The sequence below is a fragment of the Canis lupus genome, chromosome 25 (genome assembly GCF_003254725.2).
Source record: "Canis lupus dingo isolate Sandy chromosome 25, ASM325472v2, whole genome shotgun sequence".
Taxonomy (NCBI): Eukaryota; Metazoa; Chordata; class Mammalia; order Carnivora; family Canidae; genus Canis; species Canis lupus.
This window is the reverse complement of record NC_064267.1, coordinates 15240416-15264281: the sequence shown is the minus strand read 5'-3', so window position 1 is coordinate 15264281 and position 23866 is coordinate 15240416. Positions and strand designations below refer to the sequence as shown.

At 40.0% G+C, this 23866-nt stretch overlaps 1 protein-coding gene across 3 annotated transcripts in view; it reads right to left on the bottom strand.

Moving 5' to 3' along the window:
* Window positions 1-23866, bottom strand: part of SACS (sacsin molecular chaperone) — an 89852-nt gene that overhangs the window by 18423 nt on the left and 47563 nt on the right. For all 3 annotated transcript variants that reach the window (XM_025462709.3, XM_025462713.3, XM_025462712.3), the window contains 5 exons: window positions 23690-23775; window positions 15410-15521; window positions 10393-10539; window positions 6627-8109; window positions 5907-5998 (listed from right to left, as the gene is read on the bottom strand). In XM_025462709.3, coding sequence (XP_025318494.1) covers window positions 5907-5998; window positions 6627-8109; window positions 10393-10539; window positions 15410-15521; window positions 23690-23775 — 1920 coding nt within the window. The remainder of the gene's footprint in view (window positions 1-5906; window positions 5999-6626; window positions 8110-10392; window positions 10540-15409; window positions 15522-23689; window positions 23776-23866) is intronic.

Sequence of the window (23866 nt, the reverse complement as noted above, 5' to 3'; positions counted from 1 at the left end):
ATTAACTAGAGAAGCAAGAATGGGTGTGGGGAGACTTTCAAGGTTACCCCCATATTCAAGGTGAGACATGCTGGCCACCTGCGGGGAGGGGGACTGGGAGACTTCTTAAAACAGGGCCCTTCTGCCTGACAGTGAGCTGTGAGTGTAGTAACCCAGACATTCTCATGGTACAAATCCTGCCTCCAAATCTCTGGGATGTTGCTAATCTATATGCCTGAGGTTGGCACCTGACATTGCTACTTCTGCTGAATATTTCTGCACACTTCTATGAGATTGTCTCTGCAATGAGTACTGTAAATCCTCACAAAGTAGCGTCAACGTGGACAAGGCATACAAGCTGTCTCTCCAGATGTGATGTTTGCGGTCTTTCCTCTAAATGTCTGAGACAGAAGCTGGGCCAGTTCCTCTGTGAGGTCCCTCAAGCTGCCACCCCTCTTCATACTGACTCTCTTCCCAGCATCTGACACAGAAGCCATCCCACTAAATGGAGGTATTATTCACATTGCTGTCCCCACTGGACTGTGAGTTCCTTCCACTTTTATTCTTCATCACATTGTCTCCACCCAGGAGGATGCCTGGTATACACAGGGGAACCTCCGACAAATGTTTACTGGGAGTCTTGATCATGAAACAGAGCAAGGTGTGACACCATATGTAATAAGTAAATACAAAAAATATTTTGAATATAAATAGGATCTTGGTGCTAACCTAACCTAGCAGGCACTCTTACCATTTGTCTGATTTAGATTTTTTTTCTATTTATTTCCTCCAAAACCCACCTACCTGCTCTTCTAACTCTTCTCCAAATTCTGATAGTTAAGCATTTACTCAAGTAACTTAACAAATAACTCAAATGACGATGACAACATACACTCGATTATCTCACAATTATGAAAAGCAAGTAAGAGGACAGAAGATACTCATCTGGAAAGGAAAGAGTAAATCACAGGCACAATCCCAGGGATTTAATTGCCTTTTCATCTTTGCGCCCCTGTCCCCTGCAACAACATCCAAAGCCCAGCATGTGGAATCATGAACATGTCCAACCAGACTTGTCAAGCAGGCACTGGAAATACAAAAACAAAATAAGGGATGGTCCCTGCTCTCAAGGATTTTACAGTCTAGCCCAATAAAATTATGATCCTGATCAAGCAGAGAGGACTAAATGGACTATGTACCGAGCTCCCTGAGCCCAGCAGAGATATCTACCGCAGAGGTGCAAGGCCAGGGTGGGCGTAGGGCAGCCCACGTGAAAGGCAGCTTCTTAGAGGACACGTGTGGGCTGAAGAGTCAAGGATGAACACAAGTCAGAGTGGCAAAGAGGAGGGTGGAGAGAGTGTTCTAAGCTAAGGGAACACCACATACAAAAATACAGATGTGAGAAAACTTTCCTTCAGGTAAAGACAATCACCAAGCATCCACCTTAAAGCAATCCCTGCACTATGTGGTGGTGACAAGTGTCTTTGCTCTCAGGAGACAAATGGAGTGGTAAGTTCATCCAACTACAAGTGCTTAGGAGGGGGACAGTAAATGAACCAAAGCCAACGAGATGGCAAGTTTACAATCAGGGAAAGCCCTGTTGCCAACACAAACAATACTAGGTCCATCCTGAAAGAATCCGCGTCCACTGGGAATGCCGAGCAGGGGAGGGACATGACCCAGTGAAGGGTGAGGAATCTGTGAGGAGGGACCTATGCTACAATGGTGACAGCCAAAGAAGAGAGAGCCAGGAAGCAAAGAGGGCAAAGAGATTTCAGGATAGGACAAGGACTCAAGTCAGGAAAATGTTGATTCTGAGATACTCATAGAGCTCCAAGTGCAAAATGATAACAGCAGCCACTTCATCAGTATCCTTATATGACATCTGTACCACGCGATTGCCCAAGTAATGACCAGGATGAGTAATGTACCACGACAACACCTTCCAATGATCTGCCCTGCTGCAATACTGCAAAACTGGACCAAACTCAATTAGAAAGTTGTGACTGCCTGCCATCCTTGATTCATCTCGTATCTCATTTCATTAACTTTGTAATAAAGCAATCTTGCATTTGATGTCATTAAATCTTGAGGGCCTCACCTAGACTCTCATGAAGGAGGTTATTATATTACCATGTTACTGATTAGAAAACAGGGCTCAGAGAGGTTGGCTAATTTATCCAAAGTCACACAGTGGAGGAATCAGGTGTGAACCAGGCATGTAACCACTATACCACAGTGCCCCTCTCATCACTGGGGTGGCAACTGGAGATGTGGCAGTCCTTCCTCAGGTATGGTGGCAGGGGTGTGGGCTGTGTGGGGAGACAGAGTGAGAGCGAAATGGAAGAGCTAAGAGCCCCCACACTAGTCCATATTCAAGGGGTAAATTCAGGAGTAGGGATTCACAAATAACTCCAGGAAGCAGGCAAAGAAGCATAAAGACACTAAAAGAGAATGGTGTCATGAAGCCAAGGAGCTCAGAAAGGACATGAGCAGCATCCTCTAAGCTTCACGGAGATTAGGTAAAAGCAACCACATAAGTCCACTGGATTTAACAATAAAAAAGTCATTAACTGGTGACCTCAGCCTGGCAATTTTATTGGAAATCTAGCAGAAGCAAAGGCTCATCTGCCGTGCTAACAGATGAGGAGGAGGTACAGACCATAGGCATATCCTATTCTTTCTAGAAGCTGGACCATGGACCAGGACAAAATACAAGAAAGGTAATCAAAGTCAAGTCTGTTCTGTTTTCCCCAAAATGGGATACACAGAAACATGTTTCATGCTAACAGCAAAGGGGCAGTAGAGGCAAACGGTGAAAGCAAAAGCAGTTACTCAATATTTAGCTCAGGACTCTAAATGTGATACAAGTACCACTATCAAATGAGACAGATTCTATCAGAGCTCTGGAGTCAGAGAAGCACCCACTGCAGAGAAAAAATACCTCATGTTACAATTCCATGCAACAGCACTTTCAAAACCAGGCAACCACTTGTTACTGATAGTGAATAAACAGAAGTCCACAGTCTGTATGTCAGCAAAACAGCCACATAACCATTATATAGGGTAAAAAATTAAAATACTAAATACAAACTCAAATGTTGTACACGTGTGATGCTCCCCACCACATGAAGGGAGCTCTATAAAAATGACACGGCCTCTCCCCTCCAACACTCACTCATCCCCTCCATTTGCCCCACGCCATCCGACAGCGGAATGACTGATCTGACTGGTAACTTCAGAAAAAGAATCTGCACGTTTCTAGGAAGCCTGGGGGGCGGGGGGGTTCTCCCCCACACTGCGCTGTGCAGGGCAGGACCCATGTAGGACAGCCTGGAGTCTTCCACGCGGCCTGTGCATAGACCAGTGAGCTGATCTGGATGATTCTGGATCAAGGGCAGAAGCAAGCCACTGTCCCCAGCCATGATCTCCACTACCAGAATTATCAGGACGTCAGAGGTGATCTGTGACGTTTATCTGCTGGACTCCTCTCAGGGCATCTCTTTACCAACTCAGCTCTCAGAAAAACAAAGCAAGGGTTTAACTTACTGGATCCTCATCAGGCTCTACATCATAATACCCCCCAAACGTTAAAACTGTTAAAGGCAACAAACTAGTATGAAAAATTACTTTTTGCCTGGAACTAATTGTACAAAAATAATAGGGAAGATGCCCAGGAGGCAGGCACCTATCACCCATGGGCCAGATAAAATACTGAAAAGGCCAGAGGTTAGGATTACTTAATAATCACGAGAATGGTAGCATACACTTTAACTGAGATAAAGAAAAGTGACCTTGAAGATAATGTCTGGGAGAACCAAGCTATACATTATGGGTGACAAGCAAAAACAGTCAACATGTCCCATCTAGTGTAACAGTCCAGAGAAAATTAACAAAGAACCAGAGAAAAAACAGTGCTTATGGTATAATTCCAAAAAACAAATCAGAATCCAAAGTAGATACCCAAAGTACAAAGACACAACTTTACAAAAATGTCAAATTATGTCAGTAAATGTATAAACTTAACTCTTCCCCAAAAATATAACAACAGGTACTCCCACTTAAGTATGAACAGGCAGGTTGTGGCCATGCCCTGTGCCACATGGTATCTAAAAAGTTTCCAGTTAAAGCAGTATTATTCTGTTGGATTTGTACCCTTTTCACCTGATTTGGTTCTAAAAAACTTGAATAACTGGGCTGATTTCCAAATCCATATCCACCTGAGAAACTACTAGCCCTTAACAAAAACATTCTCTCCAAAAGAAAGTAATATAACACACAATGAGAAAGAATGATCTATAACTCAGCTACCCTGGATGGATCTCACAAACATAAGAGGAAGTCAGAGAAACAGACACGGCACATATCGCATGATTTCCCCTTTCAGAAAGCACAGTAACTAGCTGAGCTAATCTGTGCTACTAGACTCCAGGATCACGGTGGGAGTGGTTAGGACCAGAGAGGCAGAGTATGGGTGTGGGCAATCTTCTGGGTTTTGATCTACATGTATTTGGTTTATAAAACTGCACTGAGGGGCACCTGGGTGGCTCAGCAATTGAGCGTCTACCTTCAGCTCAGGGCGTAATCCCAGGGTCCTGGGATAGTCCCACACTGGCCTCTTTGCAGGGAGCCTGCTTTCCCTCTGCCTGTGTCTCTGCCTCTCTGTGTCTTTCATGAATAAATAAAATCTTAAGTGCACTGAACCTACATTTATGACATGTACTCTTCTGTATGTACATTATATTGCAATGTGCAGTTTTTAAAAGAGACTGTCATACAGATTCTGAAAAATAAGGATTTCTAAAACTTTGGAGAAAAGAACAGTAGGGTTATAGGAATCCAAGTTTAGACTCCCTCAAAGGCTTTGAAGATGACCATTCCCAATTCAGTGAATAATCTGGATAGTGGAAAGATCCACGTCCAATTCCTTGCTCACAGTTATAGATCCTTATGGTAACAGCACTGCAGATTCCTCTTCCTTCGGTCTCGCCTGGGCTCATCCTTAGCTCGCTTCCCCCATCCCAACTCCTTTCACTTTTATTTAAATGAGTCAAGATGTACAATGACCAGCAACTTTCCTTTAGTCATTTTCCTTCAGAAGAAAAGAGCAGATGCAATAAAAGACAATGCCACAAAAAATGTGCTTTCTAACCTTAAACAATGGGACAAACCCAGAATTTTTCAGGGCAATATCTGACTTAGAAAGAAAGAGTTCAAGCAATGGTTTAATAAGGGCAAGGATGCTCACAAAAGTTGAAAGATACTATTAAACTGAGAACCATGGTGATTTTTTTCTCCCAAATCACTCTGTCTCTCCCTAAAAAGAATTCTCAATAAAGGACATCCTTTGCCAAGACCTCAAGAGTCCCCTTTCCTGACACTTTCATGTGTCTGCAGCTGGAGGCAGTGCAGACCTGGAGCCGACCCAGCATGGTCACAAGAACTCTGAGGACAGGGTGGTATGGGCGACACAAAGCTGGCAGGTGCAAGACCAAAGCTCCCCGCACACATGAGCTTCTGACCTGGAATCAAACTTTCCTCTTCGTCTCCATGCAACCCAATCAACAACATCTGTGCTACTACTATCCGGGCTACAAAATGGGAGACTTAGGTGTGCATGTGAGAAAGGAAATGGGAAAGCATTAAAAGTTGTGTAAGAAATTACCATACGTGTATACCACCCTCCCATGACAGAAGAGGTTCTGAAATACAATACCCGACTTTTGGACTCTTTTAGAATCTAGTACTGAAATGCCTTAAAATCTAACAATTACGTTAGATTGAACCAACTGAAATTGCTAACTTACAGGTCTAGAATGGAAAACTCTTGGCAATTTCATATTGGCTCAACTTCAAAGAAAACTTATAAAAACTTAATATTTTTAGCAATAGGTTTATTTAAAAAAACAACAGAACAACTATAATACCTCGGGTTTGGGCAGCTTCCTTTAAAGCAGCGATGAGGTGAGGCTTCAAGCTATCCAAAATGAACCTTCCTTCAAGACCTGGGAAAAGGGACCTAAAAAGTGAAAGGAACACAGCAATTATAACCTTCTAACGATTCTAAGGTAAAGTAATTCAATTTTGTAATTTCAAGTCAGTTAAATGTTCTATTTTACATAGAATTATAATGCACATACCAAATCACACTATAATACTTTTTTGATTGAATATTACTTAGGCTTCACTTTAAAATATGGTGGCCTCATGCACCATATCCAAGTCCAAGTAGTCTAAACATCTTAGATAAAATCACCTTTATTTTCTGAGATGACATACACATCCTCAGTTAAATTAATGTACTATCCTCATTAAATGTCATCAAAATAATTCATTATAGACACATCTTACTTCGTTAGCATTAGTGCTTTATAACCATTGTTTTCAGGGTCCTGTTACTGAGATTTCCAAGAGAAACACCTGTTCAGTACGTTTCTGGCTGACCAACATTTCAATGCTTTTTCACTTTAGGATGTAAAAATGTGCCTTACCATAGTTTAACAAAGGATTTCTGCAAAAGTCTTCCTGACTACAAAATCTACATGGATGAGCAATGGATTTCACAATAAAGGAGAGGGAGGGAGGGGGAGAGAGGAAGGGGGGAGGGGCCCTCAAGGGAACGAGCACTGCAGAAGCATGAGCTCTACCTTGGATAGTCTTCTGAGGTAATATAAATAACATCTTGATCTGATACGGATGAGGAGAAGGGCACAAAATTTCCATTTTGTAAAGGCAGCAGCTCTAAGCCCAGAAGTTCACTATAGGCCTGGTCAGAAAGCACGAATTCCAGAAGGTGAAGCTTGTCTTGGGCACCACCGGGGTGCGCAGACTTCCTCAAAACCTGCCGCACCCAGGCGGGAGTCACCTTCCTCACAGGTTTGGCACTGGAGGCAGCGAGCTGAACGGCAGCAGCGAGGTTGGGGGGAACCTTGACAATATGCTTCCCTGAGCTCTGGAGGTAGCTGAGCACACTTTTCGTGCATTCCCAACTTTCGTCCAGTTCCGAGAAGTAAGCCTGCTCCAACTTGACCCACTGGTTGCTAAGGGAATACATGACTGCGTTCTGGAACAGCTCGTTAAACAGAGGCTCTAACACCGGCTGCCAGTGCACCCTGACCTTGCTCACATCAGGCCAAAGCTTATAGATGAGGTCAACTGACAAGGGAAAATCGGAGCTCCTTTCGGTCTCCAGACGTTTTATGGAATCTAAGATGAGAGTCGCATAGGCTTTAGGGACAACAGTCATGACGAGAAACTCATTCCACAGGGCTGCAGGGTCTCTCCACTGGTCCAGCTCTCGCCACTTGATGCTTCTGCGATTGTCAGTCAGGCCAAAGAACCCACTGATATGAACTGGAAGGCCTGTTTTGCTCTCCTCACCTGGCGGCAAAGGCAGAAAACAGAAGGCTTTTCCTGAGAAATCAGCTGTTGCTCCTTTTTCTTCATCATCTCTCGATAAAGACATGGCTATTCCAATGATTGGGACAAACTTCAGTTCATCAGCTAGAGAATCAAGTTTACCGCTAATCCCTCGCCCGCCCACACTGTTACAGACCAGCCACGATGTTTTCTGCGCGTCCTTAGTGCTCTCATCTTCTAAAACTATGTTTATGTGATATGTGACACAGGTGATGCTATTGCTTGGAATCTTTTTACAATAGTTACTTATTGCAGTTTCCAGGATCTTTACAGAATTGGGCCGCTCATGTTTCAGGGCCTTATTTTCACTAGCAGTCACCCTAAACACCAGTTTCTCAGTTCCATCGGCCTCTCGGACATGTAAGGAGACATCCTGCACACTCTTCAGGAAGAGCAGCACTGTGTCTGCATCTGCCCTGAAGGAGTCAAACAACTCAAGAACTTTCTGCTTATTGTAGAGGTTACTACTAAGCTGGGAAGGCTGTAGGCGAAGAGGGAAACGGAAAAACGTTCCTGGAAAATTGGCATTTACAAACGTTTCCTTGGTGCTTCCAAAAATGCCAATAAATGGCGCAAACTGGTCAGAAAGTTCACTAATTTCTTTGCTGTCATCTTTGAGATTCCAACATTGGCCTGATTCATGTGGACCAAAAAGCGTTTGATGAGGATCTAGCATCCCAATCTGATCACCACTAAAGATACAAGGAACATCTGTAAAGAAAAATTCAACAGTCATGATTGATGCTGAAATTTAATGGACAGCTGTAACTATGATGCATAGCTACTATCAAGATATCGTATGTGGAAAAGCATAAACCATAAAGTGACTTTAACACAGATTTATCTAATAACAAACTAAATTTAGCTTCAGAAATGTAATTCTCTGCATATGAAATATAGTAATTTCGCTTTTGAATCAGTCAGTACCAGGCAGAGAAACCTGAAATGATTACTGTGAAATACCTACTAAACTATTAAATATGTAAAGGGTATCTGTATATTTGTACTCAGCCTCCACAGCCACCTGAACACAACTATACAAAAGAGTTGCATCCTATGCTCAAAATAAAAATTTTACTCAGATTCTCTGAAAAGAGGGGGAGAGAAATCACAGCACAGGTGACTCTGCCCACCATGTAACTCAGTTAGCAAAGGCCCTGGAGTGAGTGTTCACAAGCCCCCCAGGTGGCCTCCACCCCTGTGCTTCTCACACTGAGCACACCTCACCATGCAGAACCTAAACCCAGTGCTGCTCAAGACACATTTTTTGTATAGTATGGCTCCTAAAGCCAAGAGCAACTATTTCGCTTATTTCTCAACCACAGACAGAATACGGAGACACTGGCAGAGAAACTAGATGTGTCAGGTGCTCTCTACTTAGAGAAATTCTTCACCATGGTGCCTTCATAAGGACTTCAAGTCCTTATAAGTTTTGACAGGTTTTGCCTCACATGCTGACTTTAGCACCAAACCTTCATGCACCTTTAGCACCTTTAATATTTAAGGTTATCCACATAAGGCAGAGCCGTCACAACCACGGACCCCTAAAATTTCAGATATTTTAAGTGGGAAATGTGACATCCACCAACCCAGCCACTCAATCGATCAACAATGTGGTGGGATGGCACTCTGGGCTACACTCCCTTTACATCGTGTCTGCACTCCCATTACTGAAATTATGTCAGAGACTCCTGATGGTTGTAAAGCATAACGCATGACCTTTGCAAATTCTCAGATTATAGAACAGCACTCCAGTTAATACTGTCTGACATCAACATGCTCATTCTCAAGCAAGGAACATCCAGAGATATGCAGACGTTCACAGTCAGCTAGACTCTCTGACTACAAAATCATTCCTGCACAACAGTCTCCACGTTTAGGCAACTCACAAGCATGCCCCTATAAAATTTTAAAACTTCCACATGTCACACACCTGAGGGGTAACTCGAAAATGGTTGAACACATCAACGTTAACGTTCATGTATAATTGTGACATAAATTTAATATATTTGTGTTATACAATATACTATAATAATGTAAATGCAATAAAAATATAGGCTTACTAAAACCAACCTTATAATGGGGGTGACTCAATGTCCCACTTGCCAAGGACAGCCCCAATTCAGGTCAGCTGTTAGGGAATGATACCACCCACCCTCTTCCACTCTGACGGGTGTCCCAGTTTGAACAATAAACTATATGGTCACCCAAGCTATAGCTATAGCTCTGCCAGCTAGCTCAGTCTCTCTTTTGCAAGTTCAAAATGCAGAGTTTGAAACTAAACCACAGCCAAGTGCCAATTCCACAAAAAACTTTTTATCACAAACTATGGTAAATACTGGTTGCTTTGACTCTGGAAGAATAGCCATCTTAGAGATATCTACAGGAAGAGTTTCAAGTACTTCTTATGTAACTCTGAACCAGACTCCTCATATTCTTTCTAGAAACAAGCATGATTTAAAAGTAATCTTTACAATACTCAAAAGTTTAAAAAGAACAAAATTTTTATGAGGAAATTGTTGAGAAACCAGAATCAAAGATCTTCACTTTGTTATTCAGTACTACTGAGCATTATACTTTCTCTTTAATCTCCTAGTATTTAAAGATATGTACAAGAAAATCTGTGAAAATCAGTTTGTCTGACTCAAAGATATTCAGTGTAAAATTTTTAGAGCAGAAACAATTTGTGTAGGCATTTCAAGAGCTACGTTTCAAATCTCATATAAAATGGATTAATATATACTATTACACTGAGCCCACCAGATCATGACATTAACTTTTAGCATCACATGAGGAAACTTTGGTATACTGACCATGGCAACTTTAGAAAACTCAAAACACATTGGTATTTCACTGGCATACTCCTTGCTGCTGCCAGAGAATTTGAAAAAGATGCCTTTTAAAACAGTATCATCTCCAAAGTTAACCAAATAAATTACAAAAGACAGGTTAAAATAATTTTCACAACCATGACTGAAAAACCAAATACTATACCTGTTATATGATAGACAGAATTAAATCCAATTCCAAATCTTCCAACCTTCAGGGGGTCGTCCTTTTTCCTACTTCTTGCTATTTCCTGAATGCCATGCCAGTCCTCTGGAGTGAAAACTGCATTGTTGTATACATACAGAGCTGGCCCTGGGTGTTAAAATGCACATGCATAGAAACATAATAAAAATTTTTTAAAAGTAAAATACACATGCAGGTATTCAGAAAGAAGTAAGCCATGGCATTCGGTCCTCTTCCAAGAGCTTCCCCTACATAAAACTGCTTATTCCGTAAAAGATAAGAGAAGTGAATGGAATTACCGGATTTTACACTATAATTTCAATTTTCATAATAAAAATAAAAACACAAACTTAATGGTAAAAATTGCTAGCAGAAAGAAAAAAATATTGCTGGCCAAAACTCCAAAAAGGAAAAATTAAGGATGCTATGATCCTTAGACATCCAAACCACAGAGCAAACAAGGAAATTAATCACAGTATACTATTACTATATAAAATTTATTCCTAAATGGCATATTTAATTTTTTTTAATGGAATAACCTATAAATGTACTAAGGAGACTTGCTATTTTAAGAAACCTTATTAATATATTATTTCATATGGAGAAAAATAATCCTGAATAATAATAATAAACAATCAACTTGTTTTTGTCAGCCTCTGGATTTTTTCTGTACAAGCCATTACCTGTATAACTAAAACAATCATTAATGTGACAGATTTTAAAATCAGCACTTTGGAATAATACTACCCTGTCTCCAAAACATTCCTTTAAAAAGTCATCATTAAAACTCAAAATATTTGAATTTAAAACGTGAATTGATAATTCAAAATACTTTTAGAACACCCTTTTGAAACTTCAGAATCTCTAACATTCTTTGAATATGTTTATAGTAATTCATATTTAAAACACTGTTCTTTTAAAGAGTTACTGAAATATAACATACAATGAAGTGCAAAGATCCTAAGTGTACAGCTCGATGAATTCTTACAAAGTGAAGAAACCTGTGGAACTCCCACCGACATGAACAAAGAGAGCCCTCCCAGCTCCCCCAGAAGCTTCTCTTCACTCGCCTATAAATTCGAGCTCAGATACGGGGACACTGGCCCCTGCCTGTTTTACAAAAATGGCCTGGTGCTGTGTGTCAAATAGTGTAAGAATGGACAGGAGAGTCGCCCAGACTGCGAGGCCTTTCCGAGGAGGAGCATGTGGTAGCTGAAACAGACGCTGGATTTCAGACCCAGCTCTACCGTTACCACCTGCATCACTTCAGGCAAAAGGAAGTCTTGAAGGCTCAGTCTCCTCGTCTGCTCATCTATAAAGTAAGGAGAACAGTATTGCGTTGCAAAGAAGTGTGGGAGCTCAAATGACACAGTACAAAGGAGGGCCAAGCACAACACCTAGCACAGAGTCAACGCCTGAACGGTCAGATCCTGTTCCTGTTGGAGTCATGGGTGGTACCCAACGCAGTGAGTACTTACAATTAGCAAGATATTACTACAGGAATCTTAATACAGTAAGTATCCTATTAGCCAATGATAGCCAACGACAGCCAGTCGAGAGTGGCATCTGGTGAACAGTGTCTGGTCCTGCCAACTCCAAACCTCCACTAAAAATACCTATGAAGACACAGAAACGGGAACCACAGAAACTCACAACGCCGAACACCGAGACCAGAATCTGGAGAGAACCTGCATAACTGGAAGGGCTACGGAAGGGAATCAGAAATCCAGCAGCGAACACGCCACTAACACTGCCAGAAGCAGAGCAGAGCTACCCGCCTGAAGGAAGACCTCCCTTCCTTCCCACTGTCAACCCGAAAACCCTTTGCTGCCCAGCTGCTTTTACAAAACATTTGTCAAATTACAAAACAATAGATGCAGGTTCTTACAAATTCAAACAAAGTAGTACTTCTCATAAATAAGAATTTCCTCCTCACATCCTCCTTCTCCAAGCCTTACTGACGCACCAAAACTGTCTCCCGTCCAACACCGTCAGTGAGCTCCTAGCAGGAAGGAGACAGGTGACAACCACCCGTCACCCGGAACTGCCAGGAACTATCATGGAACTGCCCTGTACACTGGCTTCTGGAGCATGCCTTACACAGGGGCTAGTCAGTGTCTGAACCAGGTGGCGCTCCGACGAGCCCACCTCAACCAGCAGACAACTGGGCGAGTCAGCTAGATGCTTCGCTCTTCACTGGCTCCTACATCTAGCAGGTATAATCCAGTTCTTAGTCCACGATTTTAATCATGGAATTATCTGATTATACTCATCCTGGAATCATACTCATCCTGGAGATTTAATCTTGAATCTCACTGAATCTCCACCTCCACCTTGCAGATCAATTCCAAAATATCCTAATCCACCCTGATTGAAAGGGTGCCTCTGGATTCTGAGAGTGAAGTAACAAAATAAATCTCTTCAGAAAATTTTCTCAAACAAAAGTTATGTAGGAAGGAAGGAAAGGTTAGCAGCAGGCCCGCAATCTACTTTCTCCTTTTAAAAGAGAATAGGGAGAGAGAGAGAACCCAGCCAAATCTCCTTGTATAAATGCTTATGACAGATCTCTGGGCAAACACACTAACACTACCTGCTAGCAGGGGAGCCTAGTGGGTACTTACAGAACCTCCTTATTTTAAGTAAACCTGGAATTTATAGATTTATGAGACAGAACTCCCTGAAAAAGTCACAAGCTATTTAATTATCAGAGAAAAACATGAACTTTTTTATGATTAAAACAGCTCCTTTTGTGCAGGAGAAGGCCTGCATGCATCACTCAGAGTCCACCTCTGCTAACTGTAGGCCCAGCTGTGTCCCACACAGCATGAATGGACCTAGGGGAGGTGCTGGGAGTCCAAGACTTCTCCACACTTCCTTCACTATGTCTCTTCATTAACCACATCTCTGAAATCCTTATTGTGTGAAAATGGGTGCAATCTCCTCATTCCTATGCATTTCAATTTGACAGACTGAGCCTTTTGTCATCTGATTATATAAAAAAGAACAAAAACAAGGTGAACTGAAAAGTTCTCTTCTGCATAACTAAGTATCAATAAAGGGAAACAAAACTAAGATCTAAGATGATACCAGCTAACATAACACTGACATCTGAACACTGACATCTGAACGTAAGAGAAGGACAATCTCAAATATGCAAGAGCATATAGGGTCCTCATGTTACATAAAGCTATAAAAGATCATTTCTCACTACTTTTATGTGTCCAGGTTCATTTTAAATCAGTTCATCTGAAAATACTTTGAAGAGACTCTCTCTAAATACAGCCAACCCTTGAACACGGGTTTGAATTGCATGGATTATACAACAATTTTCTTTGATAAGTGTTATAAATGTGTTTTCTTTCTCTTTAATGATTTTTTTGCATTTTCTTTCCTCTAGTTTAGCATATTGTAAGAATATAGTATATAATACATATAGTATACAAACTACGGGTTACTATGTTATGGATAAGATGCTTCTGGTCAACAGTAGGCTGTTGGTAGTTAAGTTTTAGGGGAATCAGAAGTTACACATAGATTTTTGACTGCACGGGGGTTGGCACCCCTTACCCCTACAATTTTCCAGGGTCAACTGCACTTATTCACAAATTCAGTTAAATAATCTTGTTTAAAATATTTTTTTAAAAAAAGAAGTGAAGTCAAGGCTAGAAACAAAAAATCATAGACTTTAGGAAGGAGTTTGATGCAAAACATTTCTAGGATCTCCTCACACTGTCACCTTTATGACTCTACGGTATACACATAATAATATCAGTGTGACACCAAACATAAAAGTATCACACAAATGAGCTCATTTATCCAAAAAATAACTTGGAGGCAGATTTTATTCTTATTACCATGTATAGAAGAGCAGACTGAAATTAAGCGGGGGCCAGGCCACCCATTTAATCATGATAAGTAAATATGAGGGTCAGAGTGAGGGCAGGTAAATCGGTGCCCAGTGGAGACATGCCTTGTGGAGGGCCTGTGCAGGACCAGGATCCTCCTATCCACACCTGGTATCTTTCAACGATGGCTACAATAAATCAGGGAAGCCTAGAACCAGGACTCCTGGCTTAGTACTCCTCTCATTATAAAACTGAACGATGGCAGAGAGACAGCCTGCCCCCATCACCAAGACAGGAGGGGTCAGGGCTACAATGCAGCCTCCTGGTGCATTAGGTCTGTCTTCACACAACAAACAAGTGTGACTTGGCTATCACAAATCTGACTAAAGAATGAATGTATCAGCTATAATGTTAAATAGATAACGTTTAAGTATTTAACCATTAATGTTGATTACTCTCCTAAATCATAAAACATCTTTTCAAAAATATATGACTTACACCTCTTTACAAGTATTACTCAGGAACATCTGAACCAATCCTTATTTTCAATGATCTTCTATCATATGTAGTCATTCTCTTACATATAATCACATGTAGTCGTATGTATGGTGTGTATCATCCTATTGACTTTTACATTGCACTCAGTTACAGACATTCTTTTGAACACAGCACGTCAGAGTAGGACTAAGGAACCAGCAGTTTATTGGTCATGGTTCTTACTGTCTTTCCTTTCATCATCCTTATTCCCTCATCTCCTTCAATCCTTCTTCCCACCCCACATCAAAACAGCTCAAGGGTACCGTAAAAGTAGAAAAGAATACTTCCTTCTAAATGTAGAGAAGTGGTATATTTGTGGAAAGGGTGTCCTTCTGTCCTCCTAATGATATAACTCACAAGTTCACTGAATAGAATGAGAGGCCCATGCATTTACATTGTTACTTTGAGTTTCAAGATTTTTACTTTGTTCTCTAAAGATACTGACTTGGACTCCTACCCATCAAAAGCAGAGAAATGCATCTGAAAAAGTGGAACTAAGTATGCCAAGAAGTGCAGGACAAATAACTGGCAGTCGGACTGTATCAGAGTACTGTAAATCACTAAAAATCACCTGTTAACACAAAAAATGAAACTTGTCCTTAATTACTGACTCTTACCCTGATATTGTGCCATATCTTTTGACCAAAGAGTCTCCGTTCCATACTGAGTTTCATCGTATAAAAATTTAACTTCCGTGGCCCCCGCATCTTCTGCATTCTGAATTAGTTCCTAATCAAGAAATATATCAAAAAAAATTTAATAATACAGTAATCCACCACCCATCTTTGAATTTACCCATAACATTTAAAAAGTAATTGTATTTAAGTAACAGAAACTCACTATTGGCATCATTACCTTTAAATGCAGTGGGGATATGACTGCAAGTAATTGTCATAGGCATCGAGAATATGGTTGAGAGCTTCTGAGTCTTTCTCTGATCATACACCTAAAATGTGATTTTTGACTTGCTATCTCCTAGTTCCAAATACAAATCCTGAGACTATTTATAACTCTCTTATTTATGATCTACCCAAGGCCTTTATTCAAAAGAAATTATTCCATTTCCGAGAGCTGCGCAGACTGTTCTCTTTCTGGGACAGGTACTTTATTCTCAAAGCAGTGACTAAACACAGACTTCGATTTATCACTTCCTTACCAAGATAACTTTCTCTTAGGAAAAATGTACCAGTCTTAATGTACCCACTAGTATTCTGCATTCTTGAGAAGTTGAGAGATGAACCTGTCTTTCCCCTGTACTAGAGCCGAAAGCGTCTGCACAGTCAGAACTGATTCATTCCTTTCTCATAAAGAAGATAGTAATGTTATTTGTTTGGTGGATGAGCGGTCGCACCTCCGCAACGTAGAAAGAAAAAAGCAAACTGCAAAATCACGCCCGTTGGCAACTGCAAAAACATCCTCACAGTCTCACAACCCCTATCACTTTGGCATGCCTACCAACAACATGTTGGGCGCTGGTTCATTTGAAGGGAGCACCAGACTCTGAAATAAGAGTCCAACTCTTAAAGCCAATGCCATCATCATCAAACTTGAAATGAACTCAAGAAAATATTTCTTGCTTATTCTGGGCCTTGATTAAATTTAGTAAGGCAACTGCCTGGATGAGCTCTGACTTAGATCAAACCAAATCAAATGGTTATATTCACCTTGTATTATTCACCCTAAATGAGGGGAGGGAGCAGTGAAGACAGATAAGAAGTGAGGAGAACTTATACTGATCCTACGGCAATGCCAACAGCAAAACCTTTACCAGACAGGAAAGGGACACAGTGCCCACAGGCTCTGAGACAACAGAAGACTGAGTGAGGGGACAGAGCAGAAGTGGAGAGCTAGTTTTGAGATATGGTATGGTGTTAGTTGACCCAGTGCGCGCTGAAAGGCTGGGGAGTCCTAGCCCATCTGCTATTGAACCTGGAACAAGAAATTTTGAACCACGCCCTTATCTACATCATCAGCTACAAACTGCTCCTATTTATACATCTGCCTATCTCTCAAAAGATTTTTAAGACCAATCCCTATCGCATTTAGTCTAAAAGAATTCCTAAAAATTGGCAATTTTACTTACATTAGGACTTTATAATATAAAAGACAGAAAAAAGAATTAAATGGGTAGCAAAATACAATGTTACCTATAAAATGATAGGACTTTCGAGGTTGGATCTTGTTTTCATTTGAGTATCTATTTGTGATTTATGTGCATTTTAGGGAGCAGTTATGAAGAAAATGGAACATAAAACCCTAAGTCTCAGACCCCAACTATCAGTTTCCAGCTGAACAAAAAACAAGATAGTATACTTGTTTCTCAAGGGATAGCTTTCAAACTGACTCTGAGAAGAGGCAATAAATGTGCCAATTTGCACATGACTTTGGGCAAGTCAGTAAAATATCTGTGGACATGTTTCCACAAACATCAGGAAAGGTAGTGGTATTTAGGTCTAGGTATTTCTAAGATTCCTATTAATTAAACCTACAAGGGCTGAATTCTACTACAGTATCTACAGAACAAGATTATATTGAGCTGGCTCGCACACAGCACACACAGTACACACCCTGGGAGGACTATCAGCTGCTTGCTCCCTAACTGTAAGGTATACAAAGATCTCACTCAGACCATTGCCCTGTATCCCCACAGCCCTCACTCACTCACTTATGAACTGATGAGCCCCGACTCCCATTACCACCAACTAAATCTTCATTGAAAATGTATTCTTGGAATGCCTGGGTGGCTCAGTGGTTGAGCATCTACCTTCAGCTCAGGGTGTGATCCCAGGATCTGGGATCAAGTCCTGCATCAAGCTCCTTGTGAAGAGCCTGCTTCTCCCTCTGCCTATATCTCTGCCTCTCTCTCTCCCTGACTTTCATGAATAAATAAATAAAATCTTAAGAAAAGAAGGAAAGAAAGAAAGAAAAATACTCCATTCACCTCTGTCACCCCAACAACACAATAACCACACTCTTCCCATCTTTACTGCCCTAATACCTTACTACAAAAGTTTTCAAACTAACCTTCTGTAAACCACTGATGCCTATTCTGAAATGTGAACTTAAATTGCTCCAATTTACTGTCATTATTAAAATCCTAATCAAATTCACAAAACACACAAAGAAAGAATCCTAAAAGAAGAGGAAAAAAGTCCTTAACTTATAAGGCGAAACAGATCAGGTTTACCACAGATCTCTCCCCAAAAACCTGGCAGGCCAGAAGACAGTGGTATATTCAATTTGCTGAATGGCAAAAACACGCAGCCCAGAATTCTCTATCCAGCTCTCATTCAGAATAGGAGAGAGCAAGAGTTTCCTAGACAAACAAAAACTAAACAAGTTCATGACTACTAAACCAGCTCTGCAAGAAATATTAAAGGGGACTCTTCAAGTGGGAAAGAAAGACCAAAAGCAACAAAGACTAGAAAGGAACAGAGAAAATCTCCAGAAACAACTTTACCAGTAATACAATGGCACTAAATTAATTACTGTCAATAATCGCTCTGAATATAAATGAAGTAAATGCTCCCATCAAAAGACCCAGGGTACCAGCATGGACCAAAAAACAAGACCCATCTATATGCTGCCTGTAAGAGACTCATTTTAAACCTAAAGACACCTACAGACTGAAAGTGAGGGGGTAGAGAAACACCTACCTCACTAATGGCTGCCAAAAGATAGCCAAAGTAGATACTTTTATCAGATAAACTAGATTTTAAACTAAAGACTGTAACAAAAGATGAAGAAGAGCATTATATCATAATTAAGGGGTCTATCCATCAAGAAGATCTAACAACTGTATATATTTATGCCCTCAACTTGGAAGCACCCAAACACACAAATCAATTAATAACAAACATAAAGGAACTCGCTGATAATAATACAATGACAGTAAGAGGACTTTAAGACCTCACTTGTATCAATGGACAGATCATCTAAGCAGAAAATCAACAAGAAAACAGTGGCTATGAATGACATGCTAGACCAGATGGGACTTAACAGATGTATTCAAAGCATTTCATCCTATAGCAACAGAATGCACATTCTTTTTGAGTGCATATGCAACATTCTCCAGAACAAATCACATACTAGGTCACAAATCAGGCTGCAACCAGTAGAAAAAGACTGAGATCATCCCATGCATATTTTCAGACCACAATGCTATGAAACCTGAAGTCAACCACAAGAAAAAATTTGGAAAGATCACAAATGGGATTAAAGAACATCCCACTAAAGAATGAATAGATTGCCCAGAAAATTAAAGAAGAAATTTAAAAATACACAAAAGCAAATGAAAATTAAAACATGACAGTCCAGGGATGCCTGGGTGGCTCAGTGGTTGAGTGCCTGCCTTTGGCCCAGGGTGTGATCCTAGAGTCCTGGGATCAAGTCCCACGTCAGGCTCCTGCATGGAGCCTGCCTCTCTCTGCCTATGTCTCTGCCGCTCGCTCTCTCTTGTCTCTCGTAAATAAATAAAAATTAAAAAAAAAAAAAAAAAGACAGTCCAGAACCTTTGGGATACAGCAAACACAGTCCTAAAAGGGAAGTAAATTGCAATACAGGCTTTCCTCGAGAAGCAAGAAAAATCTCACACATCCTAACTTTAGTGTAAAGGAAGTAGCAAACAACAGCAAATAAAGCCTAAATACAGAAGAAGGGAAATAATAAAGATTAGAGCAGAGAGAAATGATATAGAAACAAACAAAAAAACAGATCAATGAAACTAAGAGCTGGTTCTTTGGAGGAATTAATAAAATTGATAAACCCTTACCCAGACTTATCAAAAGCAAAGAGAAAGGGCCCAAATAAATAAAACCACAAATGAAAGAGGAGAGATGAGAACCAACACCACAGAAATAGAAACAATTATGAGAATATTATGAAAAATTATGTGCCAACAAACTCAGCAATCTAGAAGAAACGGACAAATTCCTAGAAACGTACAAACTACCAAAACTGCAAAAGAAATAGAAAATTTGAGCAGACCCATAACCAGCAAAGAAATTGAAATCAATAATCAAAAATCTCCCAAAAAACGAAAGTCCAGGGCCAGATGGCTTCCCAAAGGAATTCTATCAGATATTTAAATAAGAGTTAATACCTATTGTTTTTAAACTGTTCAAAAAAATACAAATGGAAGGAAAACTTCCAAACTCTGAAGCCAGAGTTTACCTTGATTAAAACCAAAGACCTCATTAAAAAGAATTAAAGGTCAATATCCCTGATGAACATGGATGCAAAAATTCTCAACAAGATGCTAGCTAATAGGATCTCACAGTACATTAAAAGAATCATTCTCCACAACCAAGAGGGATTTATTCCTGGGCTGCAGGGCTGGTTTAATATTTACAAATCAATCAATATGACACACTCCATTAATAAAAGAAAGGATAAGAACCATATGACCTCCTTAATAGATGCAGAAATGCATTTGACAAAATATAGCATTCATTCTTGATAAAAACCCTCAACAAAGTAAGGATAGAGGGAACACACCTCAACATCATCAAGCTCATATACAAAAAACCCACAGCTAATATCATCCTCAATGGGTAAAAAACTGACAGCTTTTCCTCTACAGTCAGGAACAAGGCAGGGATGTCCACTTTCACCATTACTATTTAACGTAGTAGTGGAAGTCTTAGCCTCAGCAATCAGACAACACAAAGAAATAAAAGGCATCCAAACTGACAAGGAAGAAGCCAAATGTTCACTATCTGCAAACAACAGGATTCTCTATGTAGGAAACCCAAAAGACTCCACCAAAAAATTGCTAGAACTAATGTGTGAATTTAGCTAAGTCACAGGATATAAAAATCAATGTAAGCAAATCTGATGTATTTCTATACAGCAATAATGAAGCAGCAGAAAGAGAAATTAAGGAATTGATCCCATTTACAATTGCACCAAAACTGTAAGATACCTAGGAGCAAACCTAACCAAAGACGTAAAAGATCTGTACTCTGAAAACCATAGAATACTTATCAAAGAAACTGAAGATGACACAGAGAAATGGGGGGAAAAAATCCATGCTCATGGATTGAGAGAACATACATTGTTAAAATGTCTCTATCACCCAAAGCTATCTACACATTTAATGCAATCCCTATCAAAATTCCACCAGCCTTTTTTTAAGATGTGTTTATTTTAGAGAGAGTATGTGTGCGCATGTGAGCAGAGAGAGGGGTGTTAAGGGAGAGGGAGAAAAATCTCAAGCAGAATCCCCATCGGCCATGGAGCCCGATGCAGGGCTTGATCTCATAACCCTGAGAGTGTGGCCTGAGCTGAAACTCAGACACTAAACCAACTGAGCCACCCAGGAGCCCCACCATCAGCATTTTTCACAAAGCTGGAACAAACAATCCTAAAATTTATATGGAACCACAAAACACCCCAAATAGCCAAAGTAATATTGAAAAAGAAAAGAAAAGCAGGAGGCAACATGATTCTGAACTCCGAGCACTATTACAAAGATGTGATCATCAAAACGGTATGACACTGGCACAAAAACAGACACAGAGATCAATGGAACAGAGCAGAAAACCCAGAAAGTGGACCCACAGCTATATGGTCAACTAATCCCCAACAAAAAAGCAAAGAATATCCAATGGAAATAAAACAGTCTCTTCAACAAATGGTGCTGGGGTAACTGAACAGCCACATACAGAAAAATGAAACTGGACCACTTTCTTACATCATATCCAAAAATAAATTTGAAATGGATCAAAGACCTAAAAGTGAGACAGGAAACCATCAAAATCCTAGCAGAGAACACAGGCAGCAACCCTTTTGATCTCAGCTGTAGCAACTTATAGATATGTCATCAGAGGCAAGGGAAACAAAAGTAAAAATGAATTATCAGGACTTCATCAAAATAAAACGCTTCTGCACAGCGAAGGAAACAATCAGCAAAACTAAAAGGCAACAAACATATGGAATGGGAAATGCAAATGACCTATGAGATAAAGAGCTAGTATCCAAAATCTATAAAGAACTTACCAAACTCAACACCCAAAAAACAACCCAGGTAAGAAAGGGGCAGAAGACATAAATAGACATTTTTGTCCAGATGGCTAACAGACACATGAAAACATATTCAACATCACTCATCATTAGGGAAATACAAATCAAACCACAATTAGGGACAACTGGGTGGCTCAGTGGTTGAGCATCTATCTGCCTTTGGCTCAGAGCGTGACTCAGAGGTCCAAGGACTGAGTCCTACATCAGGTTCCCTGTGAGGAGCCGACTTCTCCCTCTGCCTATGTCTCTGCCTCTCTCTGTGTCTTTCATGAATAAATAAATAAAATCTTAAAAAAAGCCCATGATGAGATACCACCTCACACCTGTCAGAATGGCTAAAATGAACAGCTCAGAAAATGAGAAGTTGGCAAGGATGATAAAAGGAAACCCCCTTACACTCTTGGTGGGAGTGCAGAGTGGTGTGGCCACTCTGGAAAACAGTGTGGAGGTTCCTCAAAAAGTTAAAATTTTAACTACCCTAGCGGCAGCCATTGCACTACTAGGAATTTCCCAAAGGATACAAAAAATACAGATTCAAAGGGGTACATGCACCCCACTGTTTATAGCAGCATTATCAAAAATAGCCAAACTATGGAGAGAGTGTTCATCGACTGATGAATGGATAAAGAAGATATGGGGCATATATATACACAATGGTATATTACTCAGCCAGCATAAAGAAGGAAATCTTTCCATTTACAATGCCAAAGATGGAGCTAGAGTGTTTTATGCTAAGTGAAACAAGTCAGGCAGAGAAAGACAAATACTGTATGATTTCACTCATATATGGAATTTAAGAAACAAAACAGATGAATGTGTGGGAAAAGAAAAAAAGAGAACAAATCATAAAAGACTCAATGATAGAGAACAAACAAGATTTGATGGAAGGAACTGAATGGTGGATGGGCTAAATGGGTGCTGGGTATTAAGGAAGGCACCTGTTAGGATGAGCACTGGATATTATATATAAGTGATGATGAATCAGTAAATTCTACTCCTGAAACCAAAAAAAATTAATAAAAATAAAACCAAAAAAATAAAATCACGAATGATGGAGCAATCCCCCCCCAATCAGTGCCTATCAGAGCATGACTACTTAAATTCAATTAAACACGCCTAATCCTTACTCTAAAAACTTAGCATCCAAACTAGAAAATATGAGGGCCAAGATATTAAAGGCAATAAACACTACATAAATTAACAAGAAGAAAAATGCATGATAGTTGATCTACTTTGACAATTAACTGAGGAGCTTTCTCATTAAGCTTAAACGCAAAACCTGATTTTGCTATATCTTCTATTGCTTTCTTTTATGGTTGTTCAGTTTTTTGGATTTTTTTAAGTTTTTGAGGAGTATATTCAAACTAAAAAAATATATATTGTAAAGAGAAACATATAACTAAAATCATTACCCTATTAAATAAATTCTCCTAAAAAGCAAACCTCTAAAACCAGAGGTCAAATGTGTTCATGATTTCTGCATGTGAGTCTTGCATTATTTTGTTCATTTGGTCAACTGGTTGGTTTTTACAGGCTCTGCATGATGTTTCACATAATGTTTATAACTTTACACTATACACTTACATAAAATTACAAAGTGTTCCTAGAGCAACACTGTGTTCGCTCGCTCACAGCACACAGCGACTTAGTGAGTCCCTCTGCCTCTGAAACCTCCCGTGTTTACAATGGCTGCATTCTCAACCCATCCTATCCAGCATATACACGCAGGCACAGAGGGAAACAGATACAGCTATTTAAATCTAGACACAATTTTTTAAAAGTTAAACACTTCTAGAACTTCCAATTCATTTTAATCTGTCTCATTTTTATCAAAGTAAATTCACACATGTAAAGGCACACAACACATGTCCTACCTTAAGAATCTGTCCTCCTTCTGGATATCTTCTTAAAATGTCCTTGAGAAAGTCAACAAGTGGTGGAGTTGTCTGACCAAATCGACCTAAAATATAGGACACATTTAAAAAATTACTTAGAAAAAAAAATCCAACGTGTTATTTGGTTCCAAGACATAGTAAAATTATACAAGTGAT